The sequence below is a fragment of the Chelonia mydas genome, chromosome 1, assembly GCF_015237465.2.
Source record: "Chelonia mydas isolate rCheMyd1 chromosome 1, rCheMyd1.pri.v2, whole genome shotgun sequence".
Classification (NCBI taxonomy): Eukaryota; Metazoa; Chordata; order Testudines; family Cheloniidae; genus Chelonia; species Chelonia mydas.
The window spans coordinates 251,156,884-251,183,910 of NC_057849.1; the positions used below are offsets into that span (position 1 = coordinate 251,156,884).

At 44.3% G+C, this 27,027-nt stretch overlaps 1 protein-coding gene and 1 long non-coding RNA gene across 4 annotated transcripts in view; one reads left to right on the top strand and one right to left on the bottom strand.

Moving 5' to 3' along the window:
- CRY1 (cryptochrome circadian regulator 1) overlaps window positions 1–21,384 on the top strand; it is a 71,038-nt gene extending 49,654 nt beyond the window's left edge. Inside the window, exons 8-14 of one of the 2 annotated variants that reach the window (XM_037880227.2) lie at window positions 4,319–4,470; window positions 4,579–4,781; window positions 5,620–5,721; window positions 7,721–7,816; window positions 8,787–8,858; window positions 8,942–9,078; window positions 20,698–21,384. In XM_037880227.2, coding sequence (XP_037736155.1) covers window positions 4,319–4,470; window positions 4,579–4,781; window positions 5,620–5,721; window positions 7,721–7,816; window positions 8,787–8,858; window positions 8,942–9,042 — 726 coding nt within the window. In that variant the 3' untranslated portion in view covers window positions 9,043–9,078; window positions 20,698–21,384. The remainder of the gene's footprint in view (window positions 1–4,318; window positions 4,471–4,578; window positions 4,782–5,619; window positions 5,722–7,720; window positions 7,817–8,786; window positions 8,859–8,941; window positions 9,079–20,697) is intronic. The other variant, XM_037880219.2, reaches the window with a different exon arrangement.
- The window catches only part of LOC119563875, a 33,513-nt gene continuing 15,525 nt past the window's right edge, over window positions 9,040–27,027 (bottom strand). For both annotated transcript variants that reach the window (XR_005222618.2, XR_005222617.1), the window contains exons 3-5: window positions 13,110–13,165; window positions 11,178–11,259; window positions 9,040–10,379 (exon numbers count right to left, since the gene is read on the bottom strand). This is a non-coding gene — a long non-coding RNA (uncharacterized LOC119563875). The remainder of the gene's footprint in view (window positions 10,380–11,177; window positions 11,260–13,109; window positions 13,166–27,027) is intronic.

Sequence of the window (27,027 nt, forward strand, 5' to 3'; positions counted from 1 at the left end):
TTTATTATTATACCGTTAGGAGACATCCTTATTATCAACAACACCACACAGCCTCTCAAATTCAGGGGAGAAAGAAATCCTGCAAGCCATGAATAAGGACAAAGAACTTCTTAACTACATCTTCCTTGCCTTATGTCAGACCATGGGTTTGATGTGATGAACAAGGGCATCAAACCAATTTCAGTAAATACCACCCATATTTTAAGAAACAGTCTCTCTCATTTCTACAGTCCATGGACAAATATCACCTTGGACAGATGAGTTTTAGATACAGTAAAATAAGATTATACCATCCAATTCAAATTTCTTCTTCCATGCAACTCCCCCACCCCCTCCCTCTTCAGGGACCCTTCCCATAAGAACTTAAGGATGGAAGCACAAGGAAGGTCTGTTGCAATCTGGGGCTACAGAAGAAGTTCCATTAGGTTCCAAGAACAAGGGATTCTACTCTGGGTATTTCTAATCCAAAAAAGAATGGAGGTGACAGACCAAATCTAAACCTGAGAGCTTTAAACAGGTTTATCAGGAAGTTTCAACTGAGAATGGTAATTAGGGGGTTGATTATTCCCTCCTTGTCTGCTCTGGATTGGTTTGGTACTCTTTATCTCAGGGACACTTTTTCATAAAACCATTTCTAGTATAGGCTCCTACCTTTTTGGCCTACCAACCACACCCAGAGTCCACCAAATGCACGGGTCTGGTAGCAGCATATTTGAAGAGAGAAGAAATTTTCATTTTCGTGTATTTAGACAATTGGCTTCTGAAGGCTCCATCCAAAGAAGAATTACAGAAAGCCATTTGGATTACTTGTGTTTTTATTTAGAACACTAAGTCTTTTCATAAACAAAGAAAAATCTTTTTTCTCACACCATCACAAAAGATTCCATTCATTGATGTGATTCCCGACTCCATAAAAGGAAGAGTATGGTAGTTTATTTGTTAACTCTGTTGGGTCTGATGGCATCCACAACATATTTGACTCTGTATGCCGAGCTCAGAATGAGACCTCTTCAGTGCTGGCTACAAAGGAATTTCAGACCCATTACAGACAGCATGCAAAAATTACTCACTGTTCCAAGGAATACTTGTCTTTTGCTAAGGTGGTGGCTGGAACCTCAGAATGCCCTCAAAAGCATTTTTGTTCAGTCTTTCTTCTCCTTCTTTAGTAATAACCACCATAGATGCTTCAAAGACAGGGCAGAAGTGCATCTTTGCAGTCTATTTGAGGTCCTTTGAATGACAGAGAATCCCTGTTATACATAAATGTTTTGGAACTGAGGGCAATCCAGTTAGATTTCAGAGCATCTGTCTCGCAGCTGCAAAATGCAGTAGTTCAAGTGGCCATGGACCATGTGTCAGCAACATATGTGAACAAACAAGGAGGAACTTTATCATCTTAACTTTGCAAAGAGGCAGTAAAACTTTGGGATTGGTGTATCCAGCACAATATATACTCAATTGCCCTGTGTGAAGCAAGTGAACACAGTATGACTGAAGATCAGTTGAGCAGAGATTCTTTGCAGACAAACAAACGGTCTCTTAAAAAATATGGTAATTCAGGATATTTTCAGCCTTTGGAGATTTCCAGACAGAGATATTTGCAACCAGATTCAATAGGAAATGTCCCTATTTCCGTTCAAAACTGGGCTTGGACAGCCTGTCATTGACATATATATTCCTCCTAGATTGGGAAGGAGGGTTCAGTGTATGCATTTCCCCCATTTCCCCTCATTGTCCAGTGATAAAAAGGGTAAGGCAAGATTCAGCTAGCATGATTCTCATTGCTCCAGAGTGGCGAAGACAATAGTGGTACACTGAATGCCTTCATTTATCCAAAGGTAATGACAAAATGCTCCCATTATCAATGGGCCTACTACCCCAGCAGGAGGGGAAGGTTGTCCACCCAAATCTTCAGTCATTACATTTGAGAGCTTGGGCGATAGGCCTTTGACAGAGTTAGAAAGATTGTGCTCAGTTCAGGTGCAAAGAATTTTAATTAATTCCAGAAAACTATCAACTAGAAAAAAGTTATGAGTTCAAGTGGAGAAGATTAGTTTTTGTGGGCAACTGGGAAAGGTGTTTGACCTGGTGTTAGCTCCAGTACAACTTATTGTAGAATATCTATTATGCTTAAAAAGAGTGGGGCTGTCTCTGCCCTCCATTAAGGTTCATCTAGCTGTATACCATACTCACATTAATGGAAAATATAAATATATATAATATGTGTGTGTGTGTGTGTGTATATATATATATATATATATATAAATTCAAATTCCATGGCATGACAGGGTCCTGCACTGGGGGATACAAGTTCAGTAGCCCTTTCAAAAAGTTTAACCAGTGCTGGTCAAACTGTTTGAAAGGGCTACTGAACTTGTATCCCCCCAGTGCAGGACCCTGTCATGCCATGGAATTTGAATTTAGTTTGGACTCCTCTCTTGTCTAACTTGAGCTTATAGTTAGCTGCTCTTTGTTTCACTTATCTGCGAAGACCGTGTTTATGATAGCAATTACTTCTCAAGAAGAATTTGTGAACTACATGCACTGGTGTGGACCTCCTCCCCCTTATGCACTTTTTATAAGGACATAGTGGTTCTTAGACCAGACTCTAAATTTCTTCCTAAAGTTGTTTGAGTTTCATGTGAATCAGACCATTAATCTATTCTTTCCCAAAGCCTCATTCATCTAAAGGGGAGAATTTAGATTACATTCTTTAGATACCAAGAGAGTACTCTCATATTACTTAGATAGAACAAAGAGTTAAGTCTTCTTCCAAGTTATTTATTTCATATGCTGGTAACTCTAAAGGTAAAGTCATTTCTTTCAGTCCCCCTGTCTAGATAGGTTAGTGCATGTAAGAATGTTACAGAAGAACTTCTTTCCCTACTCCTCGTCTGTCCAGAGCTCATTCTACTAGAACAGTAGCTACATCTGTGGCTTTTTATAAACATATTGCCCTAATTGAGATATGCAAAGCTGCTACATGGAGGTTGTTTCACATTTGCACAGAGCATTATGCATTGGATACGGCATCCTGGTTGCACACCCAGTTTGGTAGAGTGGTACTCAAATCCTTGTTTAGTTAGAACTCTTCATCCCTCTGTTCAATTTGCTGTACTGCTTGCAAGACTATCCCAAGAGTGGGGATATGCTGAGGATGCTCGAAGAAGAAATGAAGGTTACTTGTAACTGGAGTTCTTCAAGCTGGACTCTGCATATTCATGCTCCCCGACCACCTTCCCCACTCCTGCAGAGTCCAGATTAAAATATCTTGGGTTTTCTGCTCTAGCAGTGGAAGGAACTGAGGGGGCAATGTTCCTATGCCCCCTTTAAACTCTCACCCTCAGAACGTGCTCAAGTGCTGGACAGGGAGGGCAGGGGAGCATGGATGCCTAATGGACACTGCTAATAGAAGGTTCTACCATACAGCAGTGGTCGGCATGAGTCACAAGAATGTAATTACGCAGTGTCGATCTCTAAGAACTCAAGTTACAAGTAAGTAAGTAACCTTCATATGTCAAAGCTGTTAAGTTCTAGAATTTTTTAGAATAAGTAATTATTAAATGTTAACTGTCTATTTCACCTTGAATGGTCTCTTGCAACATGTATAACAGTCTGTTCCACCTTGTATTTAGCTGTGACACTGAGTACCTTTCCCAGACCTGAAGAAGAGCTCTGTGTAAGCCCAAAAGCTTCACTCTTTCACTAAGAGAAGTGATCCAATAAAAGATATTACCTCACCCACCTTGTCTCTCTAATTATTAAGTTAACTGTTAAGTTAATTGAAACAATTTTTATAGCTTTTTGGAAGATTAATTTCCTAATGCTTTCTAGTGGGAAAGTTATGTAGCTTTCTAGTAGAGAACATACGGAGCTAACTGGGTAAGAAAATTCCACCCCTAACCAGAGACAGTGTGGTCTAGTGGATAGAGCACAGCACAGGGATTCAGGAGACGTAGGTTCTATTCCTAGCTCTGCCACTGGCCCACTTAGGTGACTTTGAGCGAGTTATTTCACTGCTCTGTGTTTGTTTCCCATCTGCAAAATGCATTTGTACAAAATATGTCCAACTTCTGTGCTGTAGAAGCCAGATATACCTCTTTTCCACTATCCCACTTGAACGGACTATAAAGAAGTACTTGTGTAAATATTTATTGAGCACTCTTTGGATGTTACCAAGTCTGGGCAAATGTCAGTACTATGCTCTTAAATGTTGAAATGCTATCTTTTCTGACATCTTGATAGCTGAGCAATGCTTAGGAATGTTTGTGGAAAAATTTAACACATTTAGAATAACTTGATACTGTTATTTCTTAAGGTGTTCGAAGAATTGCTGCTTGATGCAGATTGGAGTGTAAATGCTGGAAGCTGGATGTGGCTTTCCTGTAGTTCGTTTTTTCAGCAGTTTTTTCACTGCTACTGTCCTGTGGGTTTTGGCAGAAGAACTGATCCTAATGGGGACTACATCAGGTAATCTCATGTACAGTCCACCCCATAAATATTATAAAGCCATCTCTGAAGTTGCCTGAGTTTTAAACAGCTATGTGTTTTAAACTATACTTTTTTTTCTCTTTAAAGACGTTATTTGCCTATACTTAGAGGTTTCCCTGCAAAATACATATACGATCCTTGGAATGCCCCAGAGAGCATCCAGAAGGCTGCAAAATGTGTAATAGGAGTTCATTATCCTAAACCAATGGTAAATCATGCAGAGGCAAGCCGCCTGAATATTGAGAGGATGAAACAAATCTACCAGCAGCTTTCACGATACAGAGGCTTGGGTATGACTGTAGTCTATTTCATATATTTAATTGAGGTTTTGTCTCCCCTTCAAGTTGTGACAACCCATTCTGTAGCTATGGGGGCCAGATATGAGCCCAGTGTTGGGGTATCCTAGTTAACCAACAAAAGTGGATTATAAGAGCAGTGTACCCTTCTAACATTAGTCTTTTCCCTCTCACTCACCTCTTCCCAGCCCTTTGCAATTCATCTGGTCTGCACCTGCCTACGGGGCTCGTCCTGAAGTTTCTTTAAGATCATGTCATCTCCAGGGCATCAAAATAGACTTGTATAGATTAATTTTACTACCAGATAGAATTACTGCACGAAAAAGTTACAGTGGAAAAGGTCTTGCAACCTTAACTATACAATCTGCTATTCACAAACATGGTAGTTTATCTTGAGAAATTAATTTTAACCCTTTGTTTACATTCTTCCATCTATTTAAAAAAGTCCACTTCTCCCACTGTTGTGCAACATGTGCATTTGTTGACACCTGCCTGTCAAAATAATGGCTGTATTCCAGGGATGTGGGGTATATGCATAGATATGAAGTAACTTGTGATGTCTTTTACACTAAAATGCACTATATTTAACATATGCAATTAACGTTTCTTGCAAAAATACTGACTTTTTGATAAGTAAAATAATTATAACCTAAAATTACTTGGAAAGATATTCCAATTTACAGTAGAGGGGAAAAAAAATAATTCTCCCCACTGATGAAGTTAAACTACTATAGAAAATACTGTTGGGAGACAAGGGAAGATATATACACTAAATCAAAACACATTTGCTTGCCTCAATATTGTTGGCAATGAATTTTGTTTCCTTGATTAGGTCTTCTTGCAACAGTGCCTTCTAACCCAAATGGAAATGGAAATGGTGGCCTAATGGGATATTCACCAGGAGAAAACATCTCTGGTTGTAGTAGTGCAGGTGGTAAGTAGAATCTCCTATTCTGACAAAAGTATTGGACCTGAGAAGTTGCATAAACGCCTTAAGTGAGCCCCCTAGCATGCTATAGTAACTCCTCACTTAACGTTGTAGTTATGTTCCTGAAAATTGCTACTTCAAGCAAAATGATGTTAAGCAAATCCAATTTCTCCATAAGAATTAATGTAAATAGCAGGGGTTAGGTTCCAGGGAAATTTTTTTCACCAGACAAAACACTATATTTTATTTATATCTTTATCTATAGACACATACACACAGTATAAGTTTTAAACAAACAATTTAATACTGTACACAACAATGATGATTGTGAAGCTTGGTTGAGGTGGTGAAATCAGAGGTTGGAAGAGGGTAGGATATTTCCCAGGGAATGCCTTACTGCTAAATGATGAACTAGCACTCGGCTGAGCGCTCAAGGGTTAATACGTTGTTAATGTAGCCTTACACTCTACAAGGTGGCACGAATGGAGGGAGGGGAGACAGAGACACACACCATGTGTGCATTGCCCCTTTAAGTACTTTGACCTCACTCTAAGTACATTGCCTTTTTAAGTAGATCAGGAAGTTGAGACAGCAGCTGCTGCCAGCAGGATCCCTCCGTCCTGAGCCCTGTCATGTCTTCCTCCTCCTCTTCTCCCCCAGCCCCCTGTGGAGATGAGGTGCAGGGGGAGAGGGACACCCTGATATCAGCACCCCTCTTTCCCCACCTCCCTCCCCCCTCACACAGCAAGCAGGAGCAGCTCCAAGACAGAGGGCAGGGGGGGACAGCTGAACTGCCTGGCAGTTAATAGCCTGCTGGGCAGCTGCCACACAAGGAACTTAAGGGAGCTGATGGGGGGCTGCCAGTTCACCCTGGTTCCAAGCCCCCACCAGCTAGCTCCAACGGCCTGCTCTTCCTGCAGGCAGTGGACAAAGCAGGCGGCTGCCAAACAACATTATAAGGGAGAATTGCGCAACTTTAAACGAGCATGTTCTCTAATTGATCAGCAACAAAACAACGTTAACTTGGACAACGTTAAGTGAGGAGTTACTGTATTGTGTAGAAACAGCTACCCTCATGAAAACAGTTTTGTGAAAACGGCTCTTAAGAATGTTTTCAGATCCACTCTTCCACCATAGCTAATTTTTGCATGATTATATAAATGTTAATAGTCGCTCATCTGAAGAATAGGTATATTCAGCATAAGTAAGTAGAAAGGAATGTTCTAACCCTTGTAAAAGTATTAATACATTTCAAGCAATTCTTCAAAACATTTGTACATCTATTTCCCTCCTAGGAATCATTAATACCTTGTGACAGTGGTAACATCATAAATTAAATCAGGCTGTAAACTCTTTGAGGCAAGGCCCATTTTTGCTATATTTGTACCGTGCCTAGTACTTTGGGGACTGTGGATACTCTAGCTACCACCCCAGTACAAATAATGATGGTAAAATATCCCAAACATACCTACAATACATAATGTATAACTTTTCAATTGGGTTTTAATTAAAAATATTTTTAGCCTACAAACATTCTTTAGGTGATGTACAGATGTTAGTATTTTATATACAGAATATAGGGAATAAAACATGCTCTGAAACTTAAACATCAAAGGCAAAACTTTCAAAGGGGCTTCAGTCCAGCATACAAAGTTGAGGAGACAATTTTGCATTATCAGATTCTTGTGTACATAAATTGCATTTGTACTTTTTGTATCAGGAATGTGAGTCTCAGCTACTTGGTTGATGCACAGAGATCTGAATTGGTTTGAGCAATACCTTGGACATAAAATTTTCCCCTTAACTTCAGAGGTTACATTTAAAAAAATCTTCATAAATTTCACTTTACAGAACCTTTTATAGCTTTAGAATGCAATATTCAGTCATTCCCATTTTGTACAAGACAGTACATATTTCAGACATTACACTTAATTATTTATTAAATGTTCAATCTGTGCTGTATTCTATGCTAAAAATATTTTTTTTTAAAATGTCCTTTTTTCAGGAGCTCAACTGGGAAGCACTGATGGTCATACAGTGGGTGTTCAGACATGTGCCCTAGAAGACTCACATGCAGGATCAAGTGGAATTCAGCAGCATGGTATTATTCAGCAAATAAAATGTGTTCAGAGAAGTTCTCATGATTCTTGAAATTGTTAAAAACCTCAGTTTCCCTGGGCCACTTCTCCTTTGGCCCTATGCACCTTCCTGCCCCTTTGCAGCAGGGCCGCAGCCTGGCAGGTAATGGGCTGGAGCCCCTATCTGCTCCCCCAAGCCTACCCAGCGCTGCTCTGTCCAAGGTGCTACTCCTTTTGTCAGGAGCCAGTCCTTCTCCCTTGCTGGCCAGGGAGTGATTGCCTTCTCCCTAGCTGGGCAGCCTTTATATAGGACCTAGCTGGGTTGTGATTGGCTGCCCCTTCCCCCATCCTGATTGGCTCTCCCCAGGTCTTCACTGATTGGCTGCTGGTCTGCGCAGCCTCTCTGGCCTGGTTGAGCCCTTTTTCTCAGGGTGTGGGGCTCTGCCCCACCACACACTCCCATTGCAATCTCGGCAGAGGTTGAGGGTTGACAGAACAGATGTGGAGACAGGACTTCACTCTCACACCTTACAGGCCTCCAGAACATGGCTGAAGCCAGTGTTTGGGTAGAATAGGAAAACTTGTTCTTGCTTCTGCAGTACATGCTCTGTTGATAGAGAATTCCAACATGGAGGGTTGTTGGGCAATTTACATGAAACAGAAAATTCTGGTTCATCCCAGTTTAGTTGTGCTGTTGACTCCTGTTATCTTAAGAGAATAGTAAAAAGGATGAGGTGATTGGGCAGTGTCAAAACTAAAGTTGGTAGTAGTTAGAAAAGGGGTGTGAAGAGGGGTGGGGTGTGTAGAGAGAACTTCTTAGTACGCGAATTTTTCTGCAAACAAGAATGATTTAGATCAGACTTCTCTGTGTTTGGGAGTTCAGGGTTTGGCTCCCCTTGTTCATACAAAAGCTTAATGGATACAAGCATATAACTGATAAATAAAAGGAAAACACAGGAATGATTTAAGTAAATGTATACTGTATTTTAACAGGTTATTCTCAAGGCAGCAGTATTTTACATTATGCCCACGGAGACCATCAGCAATCACATTTACTGCAACAAGGTGACTTATGTTTTAAAAGATGTCATTTGGATACATAAAAAACAAAATAGTTTCTCAAGTTAGGTGTTGATTTCGTTTTTCAGGAAGAACAGGAAGCACTAGCATCAGCACTGGGAAACGCCCAAATCCAGAAAAGGAAACTCAAAGCATTGGGCCGAAAGTCCAGCGACAGAGCACTAATTAGATTGGTAAGAAAGGAGAACTCTAAAACATCTTGTTGGTGAGCTAAATTACTATATAATGTGTGCACCCATTAATGTACAATGTGTGTGCTGTTGCATGGTATAAAGCGGAGCAAATATACATAACTACTGACTGAATGTGGCTGAAAAGGAACAGCAGCTATGCTCTGCTTTCTTGTGCACACAATTGTGATGGGAGTGGAAGGCTGAAAAGCAAGTTCTTCTTTGAGTGCTGGCCCTATGTATATTCCATTGTGAGTGTGCATGCACCTTAGACTAGAGAATTTTTGAAAGCAGTGTCCATAGGTCAGCGCCTGTGCCCCTACTCTCTTCATGCTCTGCACCAAGTATATAAGCGATGGGGAGGACTGATCACCTTTTCAGTTCCTTCTTACCACCACATGGCCTAAGCGTGAGTCGCCAGTGTCCAGACCTGCTTCTTTCTCTTCAGCCTGATCCTTAAAACCTGTAAATATTTAAAAGTTTACCCGCTTTATCTTTAGCATAGTTAATGTTTTTAATAGTTCTGTTAGTGTAGCTAATGGATAGTTAAATCCCCTCCCTGGGGACTCATGTGCATCCCAGTATGTAAATTAGATTATGCCTAGATTATCTGGCTTCAAAAGCTGCATCTCCTGTACTTGCACCTTCCTGGTCAGTGACAACCACCAACACTGCTTGTACTGCTTTGGGGAAGTGCCTGCCATCTTCCAGATGCAGTATCTGTCACTACTTTCCTAGCTAGATCCTACAGGTGCGAGAATTCCGGCTTAAAAAACACCTCATGGAAAAGGCTATGAAGTCCCAGTCAGACCCAAGTCGAGAAAACCCCCTGTATATGAGCTAGAGTCGTCAAGGAGTCTGCCTCCTGGTGTGAAGCCTGATGCAGGAGCGATGGAAAATATGCCTATGGACCCTTCATCAGGGGTTCCTCACAGGAGCAGAGCATGCTTGTATAAGCACAGAAGCAGATCTCCCCTCTAAGTCCACTCCAAAGAGGGCAGATCTCTCCCCTGTCCAATTCAGGCAAGTTTTTGTGCCCAGGGTCAATCAGCGTTGTCTTGGCAAATCGCACTGGATTTCTGACTGCATTAAGCTCTGCTACAATCTTGCTAAAATGTCTCCTCCACCAAGAATAATAGCTCACTCCATTGGGGCTCACGTCCACTTCATCAGCTTTTCTCAGCAACGTTCCAGTAGCTGTTGTATGTAAGACAGCAACATGCTTGTCTGTGCATTCCTTTTCCACTCATTATGCCATCACTCAAGTCTCCTGGAATGATGCCAGTTTAGTAACAGACTTGCCAGTCTCTCTTCAGATGATCCAAAGTCCCTCCACCTGTAAGGGAACTGCTGATGAGTCACCTACAGTGGAACAAATATGTGCACTCGAAGGAGAAAAAGCAGTTACTTACCTGTATAGTAACTGTTGTTCCTCGAGATGTGTTGTGCACACACACATTTCATGACCCGCCAACCTTCCAAACTACTTCAGACATTACATACAGCAATGGGAAGGAACGGAGCAGCAGGCGGCAGATATTCCCCTTGTATACCCTCACCTGAAGGCATGAGGAGATCACGGCAGCATGCACTGCTGCACTGAGCACACAAACCTCTACAGTGGAATGTATGTGTTCACAACACGCCTTGAAAAACAACAGTTACCATACAGATAAGTAACCATTTTTTCTTGCTAGTTTAGACTCTCCTCTTACTCTCAAGACGACGGATCTTTCCCTTAGTTCACTACAGATTCACCTGGCGCAATCGGTGCATGTCACCCACCATCGGGGGGTTATTCAATCTTTACTCACCTACCAACAGCCAGTTTCCAGAAGGTTCTGATTAGAACCTTTCTGCCAGTAAGGAAACCAACCTCTGACTGGGACCTTAATTTAGTACTTTCAGGTCTCACTAAGCCACTCTTTGAACGAATAGCTATGTGTTTCATGTCTCACCTGTAGATAAATGTTGCCTTCTTCATTGCTATCACCTTGGCCAGAAAGGTAGGTGAACTTGGAGTCCTAATGGCTGTACACAGTATCCCATAAGGACAGAGTCTCTACATCCAACAACTACATCCAAAATTTATTCCTAAAATTGTTCCATCATATAAACCAGTCAGTTCATTTACCTGTGCCTTTCCAAAGCCCTATGCCTTTAGTGAGGAGAGGAGACTTAATTCTCTCGATGAATGATGAGCGTGGTCATTTTACCTGCAGAGAACAAAACCGATCAGAAAAGTCATCTAGACTGTTCATTTCCATACCAGAGTGAGTTTGAGGTCAGTATATCTTCTCAGTGGATCTCTGGGTATATCCTATTCTGTTATCAGATGGCACAGCTTCCTCCCTCACATGGGGTAAAGATTTACTATGCAAGGGAATAAGCAGCCTCAGAAGCATCACTTCAAGAAGCATCCCTGCTTGGTATTTGCAGGACAACCTACATGGAGTTCCATCCACACATTCATGAGGCATTACTCCTTGGTCCAAGACTCTGCCTTTGACTCATCCTTTGGGGCAGTGGTTCTACAAGCAGCTATACCACCTGTGTTCTTGCACCCGCCTCCTCTCTGAGTATTGTTTGTCAGTTATCCATCGGGACCAGCACTCAAAGAAGAAAGGGAAATTGCTTACCTTGTTGTAACTGAAGTTCTTCAAGATGTGTGGTCCCTATCTCTCTTCCACTTCCCACCCTCCTTCACCTCTGCTTCAGAGCTTGGCAACATTCGTGGTAGAGAAGAAACTGAAGAAGCAGTTGGTCTGCCCCACTCCTTATACCCTCACGATAGAGTACAGGAAGAGTAGGGGTGCAGACATGGACCAATAGACACTACTTGCAAAAATTCTCTGGTCTCAGGCACCTGGAACGCGTGCGTACCCACAGTGGAATAGATAGAGACTACACATCTTGAAGAACTCCAGTTACAACAAGGTAAGTAATTTCCCTTTGTATGGGATTGGATAGTGAATTGGCCATGGGGCTGTGGGACAGGGCTCTAGAAAGAAAAGCACTCCTTATGGATGTCCTAAGATGTGCATTTAGGCCTTGGCTCCTCAGATTCTCAGGCTCTGCATGGTTTCAAGGCCAAGACTTCTGTGTGATCCATACCACTGTTAATTTCTCTTAATGTGAAAGAGTAGCATGTAGTGTGTTTTTTTTTGTTTGTTTGTTTTTTTTCATGCTGTCATAACCATATGTTTTTTACACTTTCCATTCCTTGGGTTCTTCCTGTGATAGGGAGGATTTAGCTAAGCATAATGGGCCATAACTGCAAGTTTAATTCTTTGACAGCATTATTAGTCAATTTTCTCATGGTAAGATCGAATGCATCTTGCACCCAATGTTACTGCATGTTGACACATTTTCATAAAGACATTGCAGTACGTTGTTAACACTGCTGTGATTTCTGTGGCTGTGTCTCAGATTAAGTCAGTCTCCTCTGATTCTTTATCTCCATCACCCTACTGGCTTCTTGAAGCATTGGAAATGGAATCATAGAATCATAGAATATCAGGGTTGGAAGGGACCCCAGAAGGTCATCTAGTCCAACCCCCTGCTCGAAGCAGGACCAAGTCCCAGTTAAATCATCCCAGCCAGGGCTTTGTCAAGCCTGACCTTAAAAACCTCTAAGGAAGGAGATTCTACCACCTCCCTAGGTAACGCATTCCAGTGTTTCACCACCCTCTTAGTGAAAAAGTTTTTCCTAATATCCAATCTAAACCTCCCCCATTGCAACTTGAGACCCTGCTCCATTTGCTCCGAACTACACTTCCACCCCGTTATCTTACATATCTCAAGCAATGTGGATGTGCTTCACTGGTGGTTCTTCGAGTGATGTCCTCAGGGGTGCTTCACTGTAGTTGCGGCAGTGCCTTTGTGTCTGGAGTCGGAGATCTTCAATAGCGGTGCCCATCGGACAGCACATGCGCACCTCCCCTCCCCTGCGCTGTGTGCAGGTAGTGTACATAACGCTGTGCGGTCCGACTGCCCTCAGTTCCTACTCTACTGCCTGTATTCTGGTACGGAACAATTAGCAGAGCCCACTTAGGTAGCGTCTTACCTGTTTTCCCTCTCGTAGTTAGTTAGCTCCTTCATTTTCTTTTCTTATCCTTCATCCTTTAAAAAAAAACAAAAAAAAAAACAAACCTTTTTTGTTTGCCTTATTTCCCATCAGGAAAACTATTCCCTCACCCTTATGCAGGGCTCCTCCGGGTTTAAGTGGTGTGTGTTATGTGGGGCCGCCTTCTCTATAACAGACAGCCACGCCCAATGTATCTATTGCCTGGGAGAGGGACACGTTTCCCAGAAGTGTTCCCACTGTCTGGGCTTAAAGCCCAAGAGCAAGGAAAGACAGGGACCTTAAACTCAAACTATTCCTCATGGAAAAGTTCCTGCGACCAGTGTCGGACCCTGGTTCTTATTCTTTACTGGAGAGACCCTCACACTCAGCAAGGTCATCTGCCAACCCTCACTTCCCTTGCCTGAGTAAGGGAAGATCATCCTCTAACCAGGCTGACACTTAGAAGAGAGCCGTCCCTCCTTCAGCGCCTGAGGCACAAAGTGCAGGAATGCCATCTCTGGCTAGATCCGTAGTGCGAATGGCTTCTGAGAAGAGGCACAAAGCTGCTCCTAGACCGACTACCTCGGCCCCTGAGAGTAAGTCTAAGGACCGTGCCAGGGCGAAACAGCAGGTATCAGCGCTACCTCCTGTTGTGGGCAACCGAAGCAAGCCCTTTATCTCTTCAACGGCTCCAGGTCCATTTTTGGTGCCGAGGATGCTGTCTGCACCACCACTGACAAAACAGCTGGCTCCAGTGAAGCCCTCAGCCCTGACCTGCGCACAGCACTGAAGCTTTCGGCTCTGAGACTCCAGTAGGGTTGCAAACTCCTACTAAAGCTACGGCTCTGAAAAGCGCTCTGGCGCAATCTGCTGACTCTTTTTTCCATATCACAGCTCAGCACCGTGCTTCAATACAGGCACTGAGCAGAGATCACTCGCAGGAATTCACACAGCTGTCAGACCTCACTATATCTGACACTGCAGACTCTCTGCTTCTCAGACAGGAGGTGTCCCAAATATCACCCACTTCTCAATCAACACACTCTTCATGCTGTCTCACAGGGACAGGACCTCGTTTCCTTAGTGATGTCGAGGAGGATGAAAGGCGCTCTTGCCCCACCAACATCAGGGCAATTGACATCAACTTACCAGCCTTACCCTGCTGCAGTTCAGGGCACCCAGCCTTTTCAGGGGTCCCCATGAATGCAACCATATATTCCCTTTCCCCCTAATTGGCCATATTGGGACCCCTGGGCCATGTATAGGGCACAATTCGGTAATCCCCCACCACTGCAAACATGCCAGCCTCCATCCATTCCCTTCTCAACAATCTCTCGACCTCCAGAACCACATACTCCGTAAATACCACCACTGGAGGAGGAACTGGAAGGAGAGCAGGATGGGGAGGTACCTCCGGTCTTCCCATTTTCTTCATCTTCACCTGATGGAGCCATCATGCCACCTCCTCCCACAGTGGCTGATGATTTTTGTCACTTTCAGGAGTTAGGGAGTCAGCCACTCTACGAAACAAAGATCCCCCTTGAGAAGGTGAAGGAGCAACAATATAAACTGATGGACATTCTCCATACCTCCTCAACAACAAAAAATGCCCTAACTATTAGTGGTTCACTACTTGAACCTGCAAACCTTCTTTGGCAGACTCCAGCCTCTATCCCGCCTACATGCAAATGGGTGGATAGGAAATATTATGTACGTGAAAAAAAGTGGGATTTTTATTTTCACATCCTGCCCCAAATTCCCTTATGGTGAATGCGCTACAAGAGAAGAGCCATCAGTGCCAATCCAATCATCCTGACTGAGGATTTCTGGAAACATTTAGCTCTCCTGGGTAAAAAATCCTATTCAACTGCTACCCTCCAATTTTGAATTTCTAACTATGAGGCCCTTATGGCCAAATACGATTGTAAAAAATTATTCTGAGCTGGAGGATTCTGCCAGGATCTGCCAGAGTTAAAAAGGGAACAATTCCTGTCCCTCATTTCGGAAGGTCACTTAATAGCCTGCACGGCCCTGCAGGCCCTCGCTGGACTTAGATGACACAGCTCCCGATCCATTGCTACTGCGGTAGTAATGCGACGTGTATCATGGTTGAACCTTTCAGGATTCCCAAAGGAGATGCAAAATATGGTCAAGGATCTCCCGGTCAAAGGACAAAAACACTTTTCTGAGCACACGGACAACTCCTTACACTCACTGAAAGACTCCTGAGCCACTGTAAAATCCTTCGGTATGTACACACCACAGCCAAAACAAACATTGGGAAAATATCCACTCCCTCTACGATCTCGCCCTCAGCCATACTACCCACAGCAGCAGTTTGACAACCAAGGCCTTTGTCGCCTACTTCCCAACAGGTGCAGACAATCGCCTGCACGAGGGACACTGGGCCCGAACACACTCTAATAAGCAGCAAATTTAAAGATGTGGTCAAGGTCCAGAGACCCTCCTGCCTGCTCCTGTTGCCCCTACCATCTGTAACGCCATCTACACACTGACAGTTTGGCAACCGCCTAGCTCCATTTTTACCATCTTGGATGCTCATTATCTTGGACAGATGGGTCCTGGAAATAGTAAAGGTTACTCCACTCCCTTCCTAACTATACCATCCTGATAACCCCCCACCCCCTCCACATCCCTTTTCAGGGACTCCTTACAGGGGAGCCCATCCTGGAGGGGAAGGTGAGGCGGCATCTTCAACAGGGAGCCATAGAACCAGTCCCTCCACAACACAAAGGATGCGGTTTCTACTTTCACTACTTCATGGTACAAAAGAAGTCTGGCGGTTGTTGCCCCATCCTAGACCTTCGCAATCTCAACAAGTTTGTGAGACTACAACGTTTGAATATGGTCACCCTATCCACCATCATCCCCGCACTGGAACAGGGGGGATTGGTTCTTGGCCCTGAACCAACAGGACGCATACTTTCATATTGCAGTACACCACGGTCACTACCAGTACAGGGTACTACCCTTCGGACTATCCACAGCTCCGTGAGTTTTTTCCAAAGTACTTGCAGTGGTCGTGGCCTTCCTCCGCAAACAAGGCATCACCGTTTTCCCATATCTAGACGACTGTCTTCTCAAAGTGCCATCCGAGACGGACGCTCTCCAAGCAGTCCACACTTCAATGACCCTCTTTACAAAACTGGGCCTCCTTATCAATTTTGAAAAGTCCACGCTAACCCCAGTGCAAACACTGGAATTCATTGGCACTCTACTCGATGCCAAGCGGGCAAGAGCGTTTTTACTACCTCACAGGTTCACAGCGATAACACAACTAGTCTCAACCACCAAAGCATGCCCCCAAATCCCAGCACATACATGCCTCCAATTCTGGGACATATGGCTGCAGCTACATTTATGGTCAAACACACAAGGCTGCATATGCAGTGTCTTTAGGGCTTGCTCCGTACAGTATATCTTCCTCACAAGCACAACATGCAAAAACTCCTGTCCATGCCAGCCCCCGTCAAGGAGTCACTACTGTAGTGGACGTGCGCTACAATGTCTGTGCCAGGGTCCCTTTTCTTCAACCTCCACCTACCGTGATACTTACCACCAATGCCTCCCTCCTCAGCTGGGGAACACATCTATGCAAGCACAGTATGCAGGGCAGATGGATGCCCACCGAGTCCACCTTACACATCAACCTCCTGGAACTGAGGGCAGTCCGTAGTGCCTGCCAACATTTCCTACCACTCCTCAGAAACCGGACTATTCGAGTAATGACAGACAACCTCACTTGTATGTATTCCATCAACAGGCAAGGAGGTGACAGGTCCCATTCCCTACGCTCAGAAGCGATCAAGCCATGGAATTGGCATATCCACAATGACATCTCCGTCTCTGCTGCGTATCTCCCTGGACTTCAGAACACAATAGCGGATACGCTGAGCAGAACCTTCTCACACTAGCACGAATGGTAGCTCGACATGAGAGCACTCTGACCCATCTCCCACCAATGGGGTCACCCCACCATAGACCTTTTCACCACTCAGAATGCCCGCTGTCCTCAGTCTTGTTCCAGAGCAGGCCTGGGATTCTATTCACTAGGGGATGCATTCCTTATGAACTGGAATGCACCACTTCTCTACGCCTTCCCTCCCTTTCCCCTCCTGTTCCAAATCTTACTCAAGATACAGGAAGATCGAGCTCTGGTTATACTAATCACACCGACATGGCTACAACAAGTCTGGTACATGCACCTGCTTTGCATGACACTCTCTCGGCCTATAAACCTTCCCCCAGCATCATGGCTCCTCTCTCAGGACAGGGGACACATTCAGCATCCCAATCCACAGATGGTCCCCTGAAAGCTTGGCTCCTTCATGGCTCTGGGATTCTGAAATAACCTGTTCAGATTCAGTAAAACATACCTTGATAAAAGCAGGTGCGAGTCTGCCAGACGTACCTATTCTCACAAGTGGAACTGGTTCCAACTTTGGTATGCCGACAGACAGGTCGATGCAGCCTGCACTCCATTAACTCTCATATTGGACTACCTCCTTCAACTCAAACAGCACGGATTGGCTTTTAGTTCTCTGAGGGCATGGCTACACTTGCAGATGTAGAGCACTTTGAGTTAAACCAGCCTTCGTAGAGCGCAGTAGGGAAAGCGCTGCAGTCTGTCCAGCTACAAGCGCACTGGTGTGGCCACATTAGCAGCTCTTGCAATGGCCACAGAGAGCAGTGCATTGTGGTAGCTATCCCAGCATGCAAGTGGCTGCAACGTGCTTTTCAAATGTGGGGGGCGGGTGGAGTGTGACAGGGAGTGTGTTTGTGTGTATGTGGGGGGAGAGGGAGTGGGTTTTGGGGGGGCTGAGAGCATGTCAGCATGCTGTCTTGTAAGTTCAGACAGCAGCAGGCCCTCCTCCGACCCCCGCCTCACTCTCTCACACACACAGCATTCCACAGTAATGGTTGCTTTGTCTCGGAGCAGATAAGCAGCCGGCTGTCAGAAACGGAGCTTTCAAAGGGGATATCCTCATTCCTACAGCAAGTTCAAAGCAATGAGAAGAGTGGCCACTTGACTTAAGGGGATTATAGGACATTTCTGGAGGCTGATCAGAGCACAGTAATGTAACAGTTTGTTCACAGTGACGCCCGAGCGTTTCAGCCAAGGCGCAGCAAGCATTAATCATCTCGCCGAGGTGGAGTACCAGGAGCGCTCTAGCCGTGGAGTCAGAGCGCTCTACGTGCCTTGCCAGTGTGGACGGGTTGTGAGCAAGGGCGCCTGGGGCTGCTTTAATGTGCTCTCACTCGCAAGTGTAGTCAAACCCTTAGAGTGCACCTGGCTGCAGTTACCACATTCCACTGCTCTGTCGAGGAATATTCAGTTTTTGCACACTCCCTTGTCAAACATTTTCTTAAGGGTGTTGGAAACCTATACCCTGATATACGTCCCCCAACCCACCCTGGGGCTCCAGCCTAGTCCTACACTCTCTGACTAGACCTCCATTTGAGCCAATGGCAGTCTGCTCACTCCTTCATCTAGCAATGAAACTGGCCTTCCTCATCACCATTACATCGGCACGACGCGTGGGAGAAATATCATCTATTATGGCATACCCACCATATACAATGTTTTATAAGGACAAAGTGACCCTCCATCCCCACCCAAAATTCCTGCTGAAGTTATAACATCCTTCCATCTGAACAAGCCTATATTTCTCCTTCTTTCCCAAACCACACAATTACCAAGAAGCAGCTCCCCACATGTTAAATGTTCATTGTCATTCTATTTGGATAGAACCAAACCATTCAGGAACTCGCCACGCTTGTTCATATCCATTGCTGAACACTCTAAAGGCTCTGCTATATCTAAACAACGCCTCTCTAAATGGATTTCACAGTCCATACGCCTGTCTTACACACTTCACAATAAACCACCTGCCTCTATCAGGACACACTCCACATGAGCGCTCTCAACCTCCATTGCATTCCTCAATAATGTTCCCATAATATATGCAGGGCTCCCACATGGACATCCTCTGATACGTTCTCCCAACATTACGCCATCTGGCAGGATTCCTCGACAGATACCATTCTTGGACATACGGTCCTGTCCTCGGCGATACCAGCCACTCCGAAGCTCCAACCTTCTAGCTAGGGACACTGCTTTATAGTTACTTACAGTGATGGGGACGACACTCGAAGAAGAAGATAAGGTTACTCACCTTGTGCAGTAACTGAGGTTCTTCGAGATGTGTGTCCCCACTGGTGCTCCACTACAGCCCTCCTCCCCTCTGCTGCGGAGCATAGCGTTTGGGCTCTGGAGCAGAGAAGGAACTGAGGGCGGTCGGACTGCACAGCACTATTTATACTACACGTGTGCAGCATGGGGGAGGAGAGGTATGTATGTGCAGTCCAACAGGCACGGCTATTTAAGATCTCCAACTCCAGACACAAAAGCAGCGCCACACCTACAGTGGAGCACCTGTGGGGGGGGGGGGGGACATCTCAAAGAACCTCAGTTATTGCACAAGGTGAGTAACCCTCTCTTCTGTCTAAGTTCACTCTTCATGAAACTATGTAAACTCTGAGGAACAACTTTGGACCCTCATACTCTAGGGCTTGATGAGTGTCTAAACTCCCAGGTTAGGCATTACTGGTTTGAAAGTATAATCTTTATTATTTTGTAATCTGACATCAGTAAATGGCTGCTGAGCTCCTTGACTCTACCTATTATTGCTTGGTCTATAATGCTGCAAATCACAAGTGTATTACAAAGAAAAAGAAATTCTCTTTTAGGAATTTGACTCCAATTGTATAGATATTTGAAGGAGATACATGAATTCACATGGACCTGAATGAGATCCCATTGAAAGCAGTAGACTAGCTAGTCGTTATATGTCCCAATGAATAAGGTGTTGTCCCAACTATGTATGCTATGAAATGCTGATGGAAGGAGATCTGCATGCCTCTTTTCTACATCATGTTTTTCTGTAGCTGCCAATTGGACTCTCAGCCACTTGGTGACAAGAAATTTTGAAGAATTTGTTTTTTAGTTTTCCTGCGAACATTGTAGTCTAGTTTGGATGAACATGTTTAAAGAAAGAAAGAAAAAACCTTTTTCCCCTGTCAAAACTAATGGACTACACATCAGAATGGGTTTTGGTTTTTTTACTTATTATTGGAGTTCTCCAAATACGTTGCTTTCACCAATCTATACACCTTTCTCCACCCCTATACCCCTTTGGATTTCTTCCACAACTCTTGAAGAAATTCCCCATCTTTCAGTCTTTGGTAGTGAATTTTTCTTGTGAGCACATTTGTGAGTTACACTTTTGGGAGACCCCACTTGTCTAAAATGTCAGTTTTATTTTGTTTAAGGTATATTACATGCTGTTCCTGAACTCTACTGAAACGTCATTGTAAAATTGTAGTTAAATGTAATGTACACATCATAGTAATCTAGTAAGGAGATTTCATATCATGTAAGTATGTTTATTGGCCAGTTTACTGTAAAAATCATAATCAAAACATACATTTTATATGATATTGTACTGGGATCTGCAAAAATATTATTCCTCAATTGATTACTTTTTTTTTTTTTTTTCCCCTACAGCATTGTTGGAAGAGAAGATGCCGCACAGAATGTGTTGAAGGCAACATTTTGTTGCGCTGTATTGGAGCTAAAGTATTGTGAGAATACTTGTATTAAAGTAACACATTTTTCATAAATTTGTTTTGAATGTTCTGAATTGTTGTAAACAAGTTCAGTTTTTGGAATGCTTTATTTCTAATTGGCATTTTTATGGTTTTTAACTTTTTAATGACTTTCATAAAGGGCAAATTGAGATTTGTATATAAAGTATTTGGTGAGGAATTGTTAACTTGAATGTAAATACAAACATTCATGATTAGTGATAGACTCATCAATATATTTTTGATATTTCATGTATGGTAACAGTAAAGACAGTAAAGTAATGGTGGTTCTGTAAAATAGAAACTTTGTGGGCAGAAATTGGGAGGTATGGAGGTTTTTAGACTTAATATTTTTAGAGTGGACAGGATTTTAACCTCTGTATGGTCCAACTTCTGTATATTTTCATAATGTAAGAGCTTAGGACTGTTTTTAAGTAAAATACAGTAGACTTGTAACCTGTATTAAATGCAGCTGTATATAAGTCACATGCCATTTATTTCTGTCAAGAAGTGTAAAGTTGTCATGTATATGTCCTGTCCTTGTATTTCCCATTGCCTTGTTCAGTTAAGCTAAAATGACCTTGTTTAATAAAAATGTATATACAGATGTATTGGTTTTAATTGTGTGTGTACATGTACACTATTTGCGGGGGTGTAACATACGTACACACACATACGCTATTTGTTGTTGCTCTTGTGATGATTACCCAGAAAATCTTTCGGGGAAGAGGTGATCTTCAGATTTAGAATGGTTGACTGCACGGCTTCCTTTTTAATTATTTCCACAAGTTTTCATAGTAGCAGAGCTAAAACTTGTCAGTATAGATATATAAAATCTAATCATGAAAAACCCATGTGACAAGAATGCAAGGTTGCAAAGTCCAGGACTCAAACGTTAGGAAATGCTAGAATTAAGGTTTCCTGTGCAAACTTAATTCAGACCCCTTGTGCACATTGCATACTATTTTTTTCCACAGACTCCTACCTCATTCATTGGATGCTTTGTATAGGCTTAGATGCCTTGTTATGCTTGTTCTGTGCTACAACTACAAGAGTAACTCAGCAGCCTAGAGGGCACCCTTTTCCTTACTGCAACTAGTTTGCTCTTCTGCAGCAATGGTGATTTCTGCAAATCCACTCAATAGTTTGCCTCAATCTGAACTTTTCGGGGGGAATTGCAAAGATTAGAAATCTTCCAACAACATATGGATCCCAGAAAGAACAACCTGAATTGTTACAAGGCCAGTTGTCTGTTTTGGTGGGTACACTAATAAATTCTCATTTCAGTTGCTAAGATCTGTTCTTAGCAACATCTTTTCAGATGACATTTAGTCATAGGCATTTTCTCCCTAGCATTGTGTGACTTGAAGTTACAAATTCAAACCAAACCCATATAGCATGTTATGTTAGCAACTTGTCTAGGACCAAGTGCCATACTGCAGAAGATGGTGCAGTGCCCCTGTAGCGTGATATAGTTTTAGATCCTCTTCTATATAATGACATTAATGTAAGCAACCTGTTTTGGGCAGAGAAAGAAACTTTAATTAAAAGTATTACTAAATAAATGCCACTCATTTTTAACATTATGTTCTTTGTCTGTGGAATCCCCTGTTGTTTGAAGTGTAGAGTGCTTGTGTATTCTTCAAGCAAATTACTGAGCACTAAAACAGAGAACCAGATGTGCGGCATTTCCTAGTAATGTACAAAACCACCAAAATACACAAAGGAACCTTATGTCCATTTTGCTCATTTTAGGGTTCTAAAATCTTGAAGAGCAAAGAATAAAAGTGAAATGTTTTTGAAAATACCTTTTTATGTTGTTGAAACAAAGTCTTATTGGAAGTTATGTACCAACCCCAGTTGAGAACAAATGCTACCATCCAAGCATTCTGCAGCCCAGTGCCAGTGTCTCCCATAATTCTGGACATCTGGGCTGCTCTCCTATCTCTGCAGCTCATGGAGGCAGATCAGCATTTTGGTGCTGTGTGCTGTGGCCCTGCCCCCTTTGCTTCTGGTTGCTGCCAGTTTCTCTTCCTCCACAGCAGCAGCAGACAGTGGAGGTTTCTGTTGCTCCTGTCCCCTTACTCCTCCAGTTTTAACTTTTTTGTCCATGGGCAATGGGGAGCAGTGTTTTCTTTCCTCAGCATTCCTCCTCCTCGGGTCATTTAGCCTGCACTGCACCCTCTCCCTACCAGCTCTTCTGCCCCTTAGCTGCTCTGCCATGCCTGTAAGAAAGCACTAGATTAAATCCAGGCTGTGCTCTATATGTAAGGCAGCCTTCCCAGGGTCGGTAGATGATGAGTTGTGCCCAGCCTGCACACAGCCTTTTATCCCTAACTCCGTTAGGTCCCGCGACTATGAGTCAGACAGACAGGTGGGGTCCCCCTAAGCCATGACTCCCAATGGGGGGAAATTGGACCAGGACCTCAGAGCAAGGAGATGCTCCAAAAGCAAGAAGGGCCCCGGCCACTTGACTTGGGATAAATTCCAGGGGACCCTTTCAGAACAAAGGGGCAGGGGCCTGTGGGGCCACAAGACTCCCTCTGCTCCCAGTCTTAAAGTTTGTTCTGAGCACCCTGGGGGAAAGAAGCAGAGGTTCTAGTCAGCCTCCCAAGCTGACCAGGAGGGCTCCAACAAGTTCTTCCCTTCTCCTTCCCAGGGGAATGGGACCCAGTTGGGGAGGGTTCTGAGACTGATCTCTTGAAGGGAAGGCAAGCTGCAAAAGGCCTCACCAAAGCCATAGTAGAGCTGCTATGCTCCCAAGGTGTGCTAAAAGAGTTTAAAAAATCTAAAAAGGGGAAGAAAAAAAACAAATCCAGGAGATCTGAGTTTTCTGACTCCTCCACTCAGGAAGGGGAGCTGTCTGGTGCTGGCACCTGAGCAGGCTTCCGTGAGTAAGCCTCAAAGAAAATGTTTCCCTCCAAACTCCTCCCCTGAGGTTGCAATTCCCCATTCGTTCCTTCTTCAAGGCAGTGATTAGGGATGAATGGAGAGAGCCAGGTAAGGGCAAGGCTTTATAACATTTAAGACCCAAAGGGCTCTGTTGCTGAGATACCGAAGGTTGACGCTGCTGTTGTGGGGTTCGTCAGGGATATGTTACTTCCTCAGAGGGTGGGAGTGCTAAGCTAAGGAACCCACAGATGGAAAGATGGAGCCATTTTGCAGCCTGGCGTCTCCCACGATTCTTTACATCTAGACTGCTCTCCTCTCTCTGCAGCTCACTGAAGTGAATCAAAGTTTCAAAGCAACGTTGTCTAGCCACGCCCCCTCAGAGCCTGTTTGCTTCCAGGTTCTCTGCCTCTGTGCCATCATGTGGACAGCAGTTTTTACAGTTCCTGCCTTCATACCGGCTTAAAAAACTTTGTCAAAAACTGGGGGGCAGGGTGAGCAGTGAGTTCCTCCTAGTCCCTCTCCCCAACCCCCTCGGGTCAGTTTTTTTTAGCCAGGTGTTGGAACCATCCAGAGCCTCAGCTGTATTGTCCCCATGCTGACTCCTCTGCACCTTCCAGGTATGGCAGAGCAGCCTAAAAAGCACTGAATGAAATGCAAATGGTGCTCTGGCTGTGAGACTTATCTCCCAAGTGCAGCAAATGGTGAGTTGTGCCCAGCCTGCAGCCAGCCTTCTGTCTCTAATTCTGTTAGGTCTGAGGGCTATGAGTTGGACGTGCATGTGAGATCCTCTATCCACTGGAGCAACCGTGACTTCAACGTGGGGAAAATGGACTAGGAGTTCATGGGCAGAGCAGGGAGAGGCTCTAAGGATGAGAAGGATTCCAGTCAGCTGACTCAGGGAGTAAGTCCCAAGGGGTCACTTGAGATAGAGAGGAGAGGACTGAGGAAAGACTCAGCAAAGGTGTTTTTTGCGGGGGGGGGTCCCTCCCTGAGAAATTTGAGTCCATGGGCAGCAAGGTTGTATCCACTTTTCAGATTCAACCTTTAAAAAAATCCTGAGAGCAAGCCTCTGAGCAACTTTCTCCCCTCAATATCCTCCCCTGAGGTCACAGTTCCCTACATGCCTCTTTTGTGGAGGTAATCAGGGATGAACAGACTAAGGCAGAGAAGGACAAGCCCATCAATAGAAATGATCTTAGGTTCAATAGGATCCGGGAACCAAAAGTCCCAATTGCTGAGGGTATGTCTACACTACGAAATTAGGTCGAATTTATAGAAGTTGGTTTTTTAGAAATCGAGTGTGTGTGTCCCCACAGAAAATGCTCTACGTGCATTAAGTGCATTAACTCGGCGGAGTGCTTCCATAGTACCGAGGCAAGCGTCGACTTCCAGAGTGTTGCACTGTGGGTAGCTATCCCACAGTTCCCGCAGTCTCCGGAAATGAGATTCAAAAGTTCGCGGTTCTTTTCCTGTCTACCTGGCCAGTGCATCTGAGTTGAGAGTGCTGTCCAGAGCGGTCACAATGGAGCACTCTGGGATAGCTCCCAGAGGCCAATACCATCGAATTGTGTCCACAGTACCCCAAATTCGACCCGGTAATGCCGATTTAAGCGCTAATCCACTTGTCAGGGGTGGAGTAAGGAAATCGATTTTAAGAGCCCTTTAAGTCGAAAAAAAGGGCTTCAGCGTGTGGACGGGTGCAGGTTTACATCGATTTAATGCTGCTAAATTCGACCTAAAGTCCTAGTGTACACCAGGGCTGAGATACCAAAGGTTGATGCTGCCATAGCATTCCTGGCTTAACAATATGGTTGTCCCCTCAGAAAAGGCATTCTATCCTAAGGGCCCTATAGAAATCAAAATGAGGCCACTTTCAAAAAAGACTTTGAGGTCTCCTTCACCTCCCTCAGGACATCCCTAGCAGCTGCTTGCGTTGTGAGAGTCATTCGGCTGGAAGATCTCAGAGCATTCTGGGCAAAAAGAACACACTGACTTTGGGGCTATTTTAAAGGCATTTCCCTGCTGACACCACAGCGGACGTGATGAGATTCTTCTTCGAGGCGTGTCCCTGTGGGTGCTCCACTTTAGGTGTCTTGGCGCCCTGCACTTCTAATCAGAGATTTGTAGTAGCAGTGTGCCAATTGGCCATGCACGTGTGGCAGCTGCCTTATGCCGCTCCGAGCGGCTACCCCATGTGCGCGGCCAACCGTCCCCGGTTCCTTTTCTACCATCTTTGGCTTCAGTCAGAACAGCAGCAGCACTCCCACCAGTTTTAGCGGTTTCTATTCGTGTAGTGTGTTTTCCCAACTGTTACCCTTTCTTATTAATTTCTCCCTAAAATTTGTTTTTACTCCTCTTAAAAAAAAAAAAAAAAAAAAGAAAGATTTTCTTTCCCTTTCCCCCTGCCTCAGGCAGGCAGTCGCCTACTAAAAGAGGCATTAGAACGGGACTATGCCCCTTTCTTTCTCCAGCACAACCTCTCAGACATGCCTGGCTCTGCAGGTTTTACATGCTGACTTGCAGACTTTCCCTACCTGTCTCAGACAGCCACGCACAGTGCGTGAGTTGCCTGGGGGAGACCCATATAACTCAAAAGTGTCTCCACTGCAAAAAGCTCACAGTGAGGACAAAGAAGGCTAGGGATCTCCAATTTAAACTTCTTATGATGAAGAAATCCCTCAGACCAGCCTTCGACCCCGAGTCAGACTGGGGATCCTCCTCAAAAACAGGTACAAAGGACCCCATTCCTAAAAAAGCCACGAGAAAGCGGTCTCAATCTTCACCACAGTGAGATTTGCCTCAAAAAAAGCAATTTCCAACTGCAGAAACTGCCCCAGGACCGATGGCACCGAGAGCACCGGGCACTGTTGGTACCGAGACATCCTGAAGAGCTAAAGACCCCGTGCGGTCTAGCCTAGTGGTTCTCAAACTTTTTTTTTTCCACAGACCACTTGAAAATTGCTGAGGGTCGTGGCGGACCACTTAATGATCTTTCCAAATATTGTTTGTACCGTTAGCTAACTATTGTAAAGAGCTTTGGATAAAAGCGCTATATAAAGAAAAGTAATAATAATTAACCCTTTTTTGTTCTACAAATAAAAGCACACAACTCATATTTTAATATCAGTAGTCTCACCTTTCTAATGTGATGGATGTGCCCTGTCTCCCCCACCACAGCAGCCCCCGAGCTGGGGCTGGGAAGGAGGGGGGAGTCTCTTCCCCCCCACCCCCACAGCCGCCACAGAGCTGAGGCTGGGAAGGAGAATCGTCTCTCCCCGGCAGCCACAGCCCTGGAGCTGGGGAAAGGCGCCTCTTTCTCTGGCCACCACAGCCCTGCATGTCCCAAATTCCTCCCACC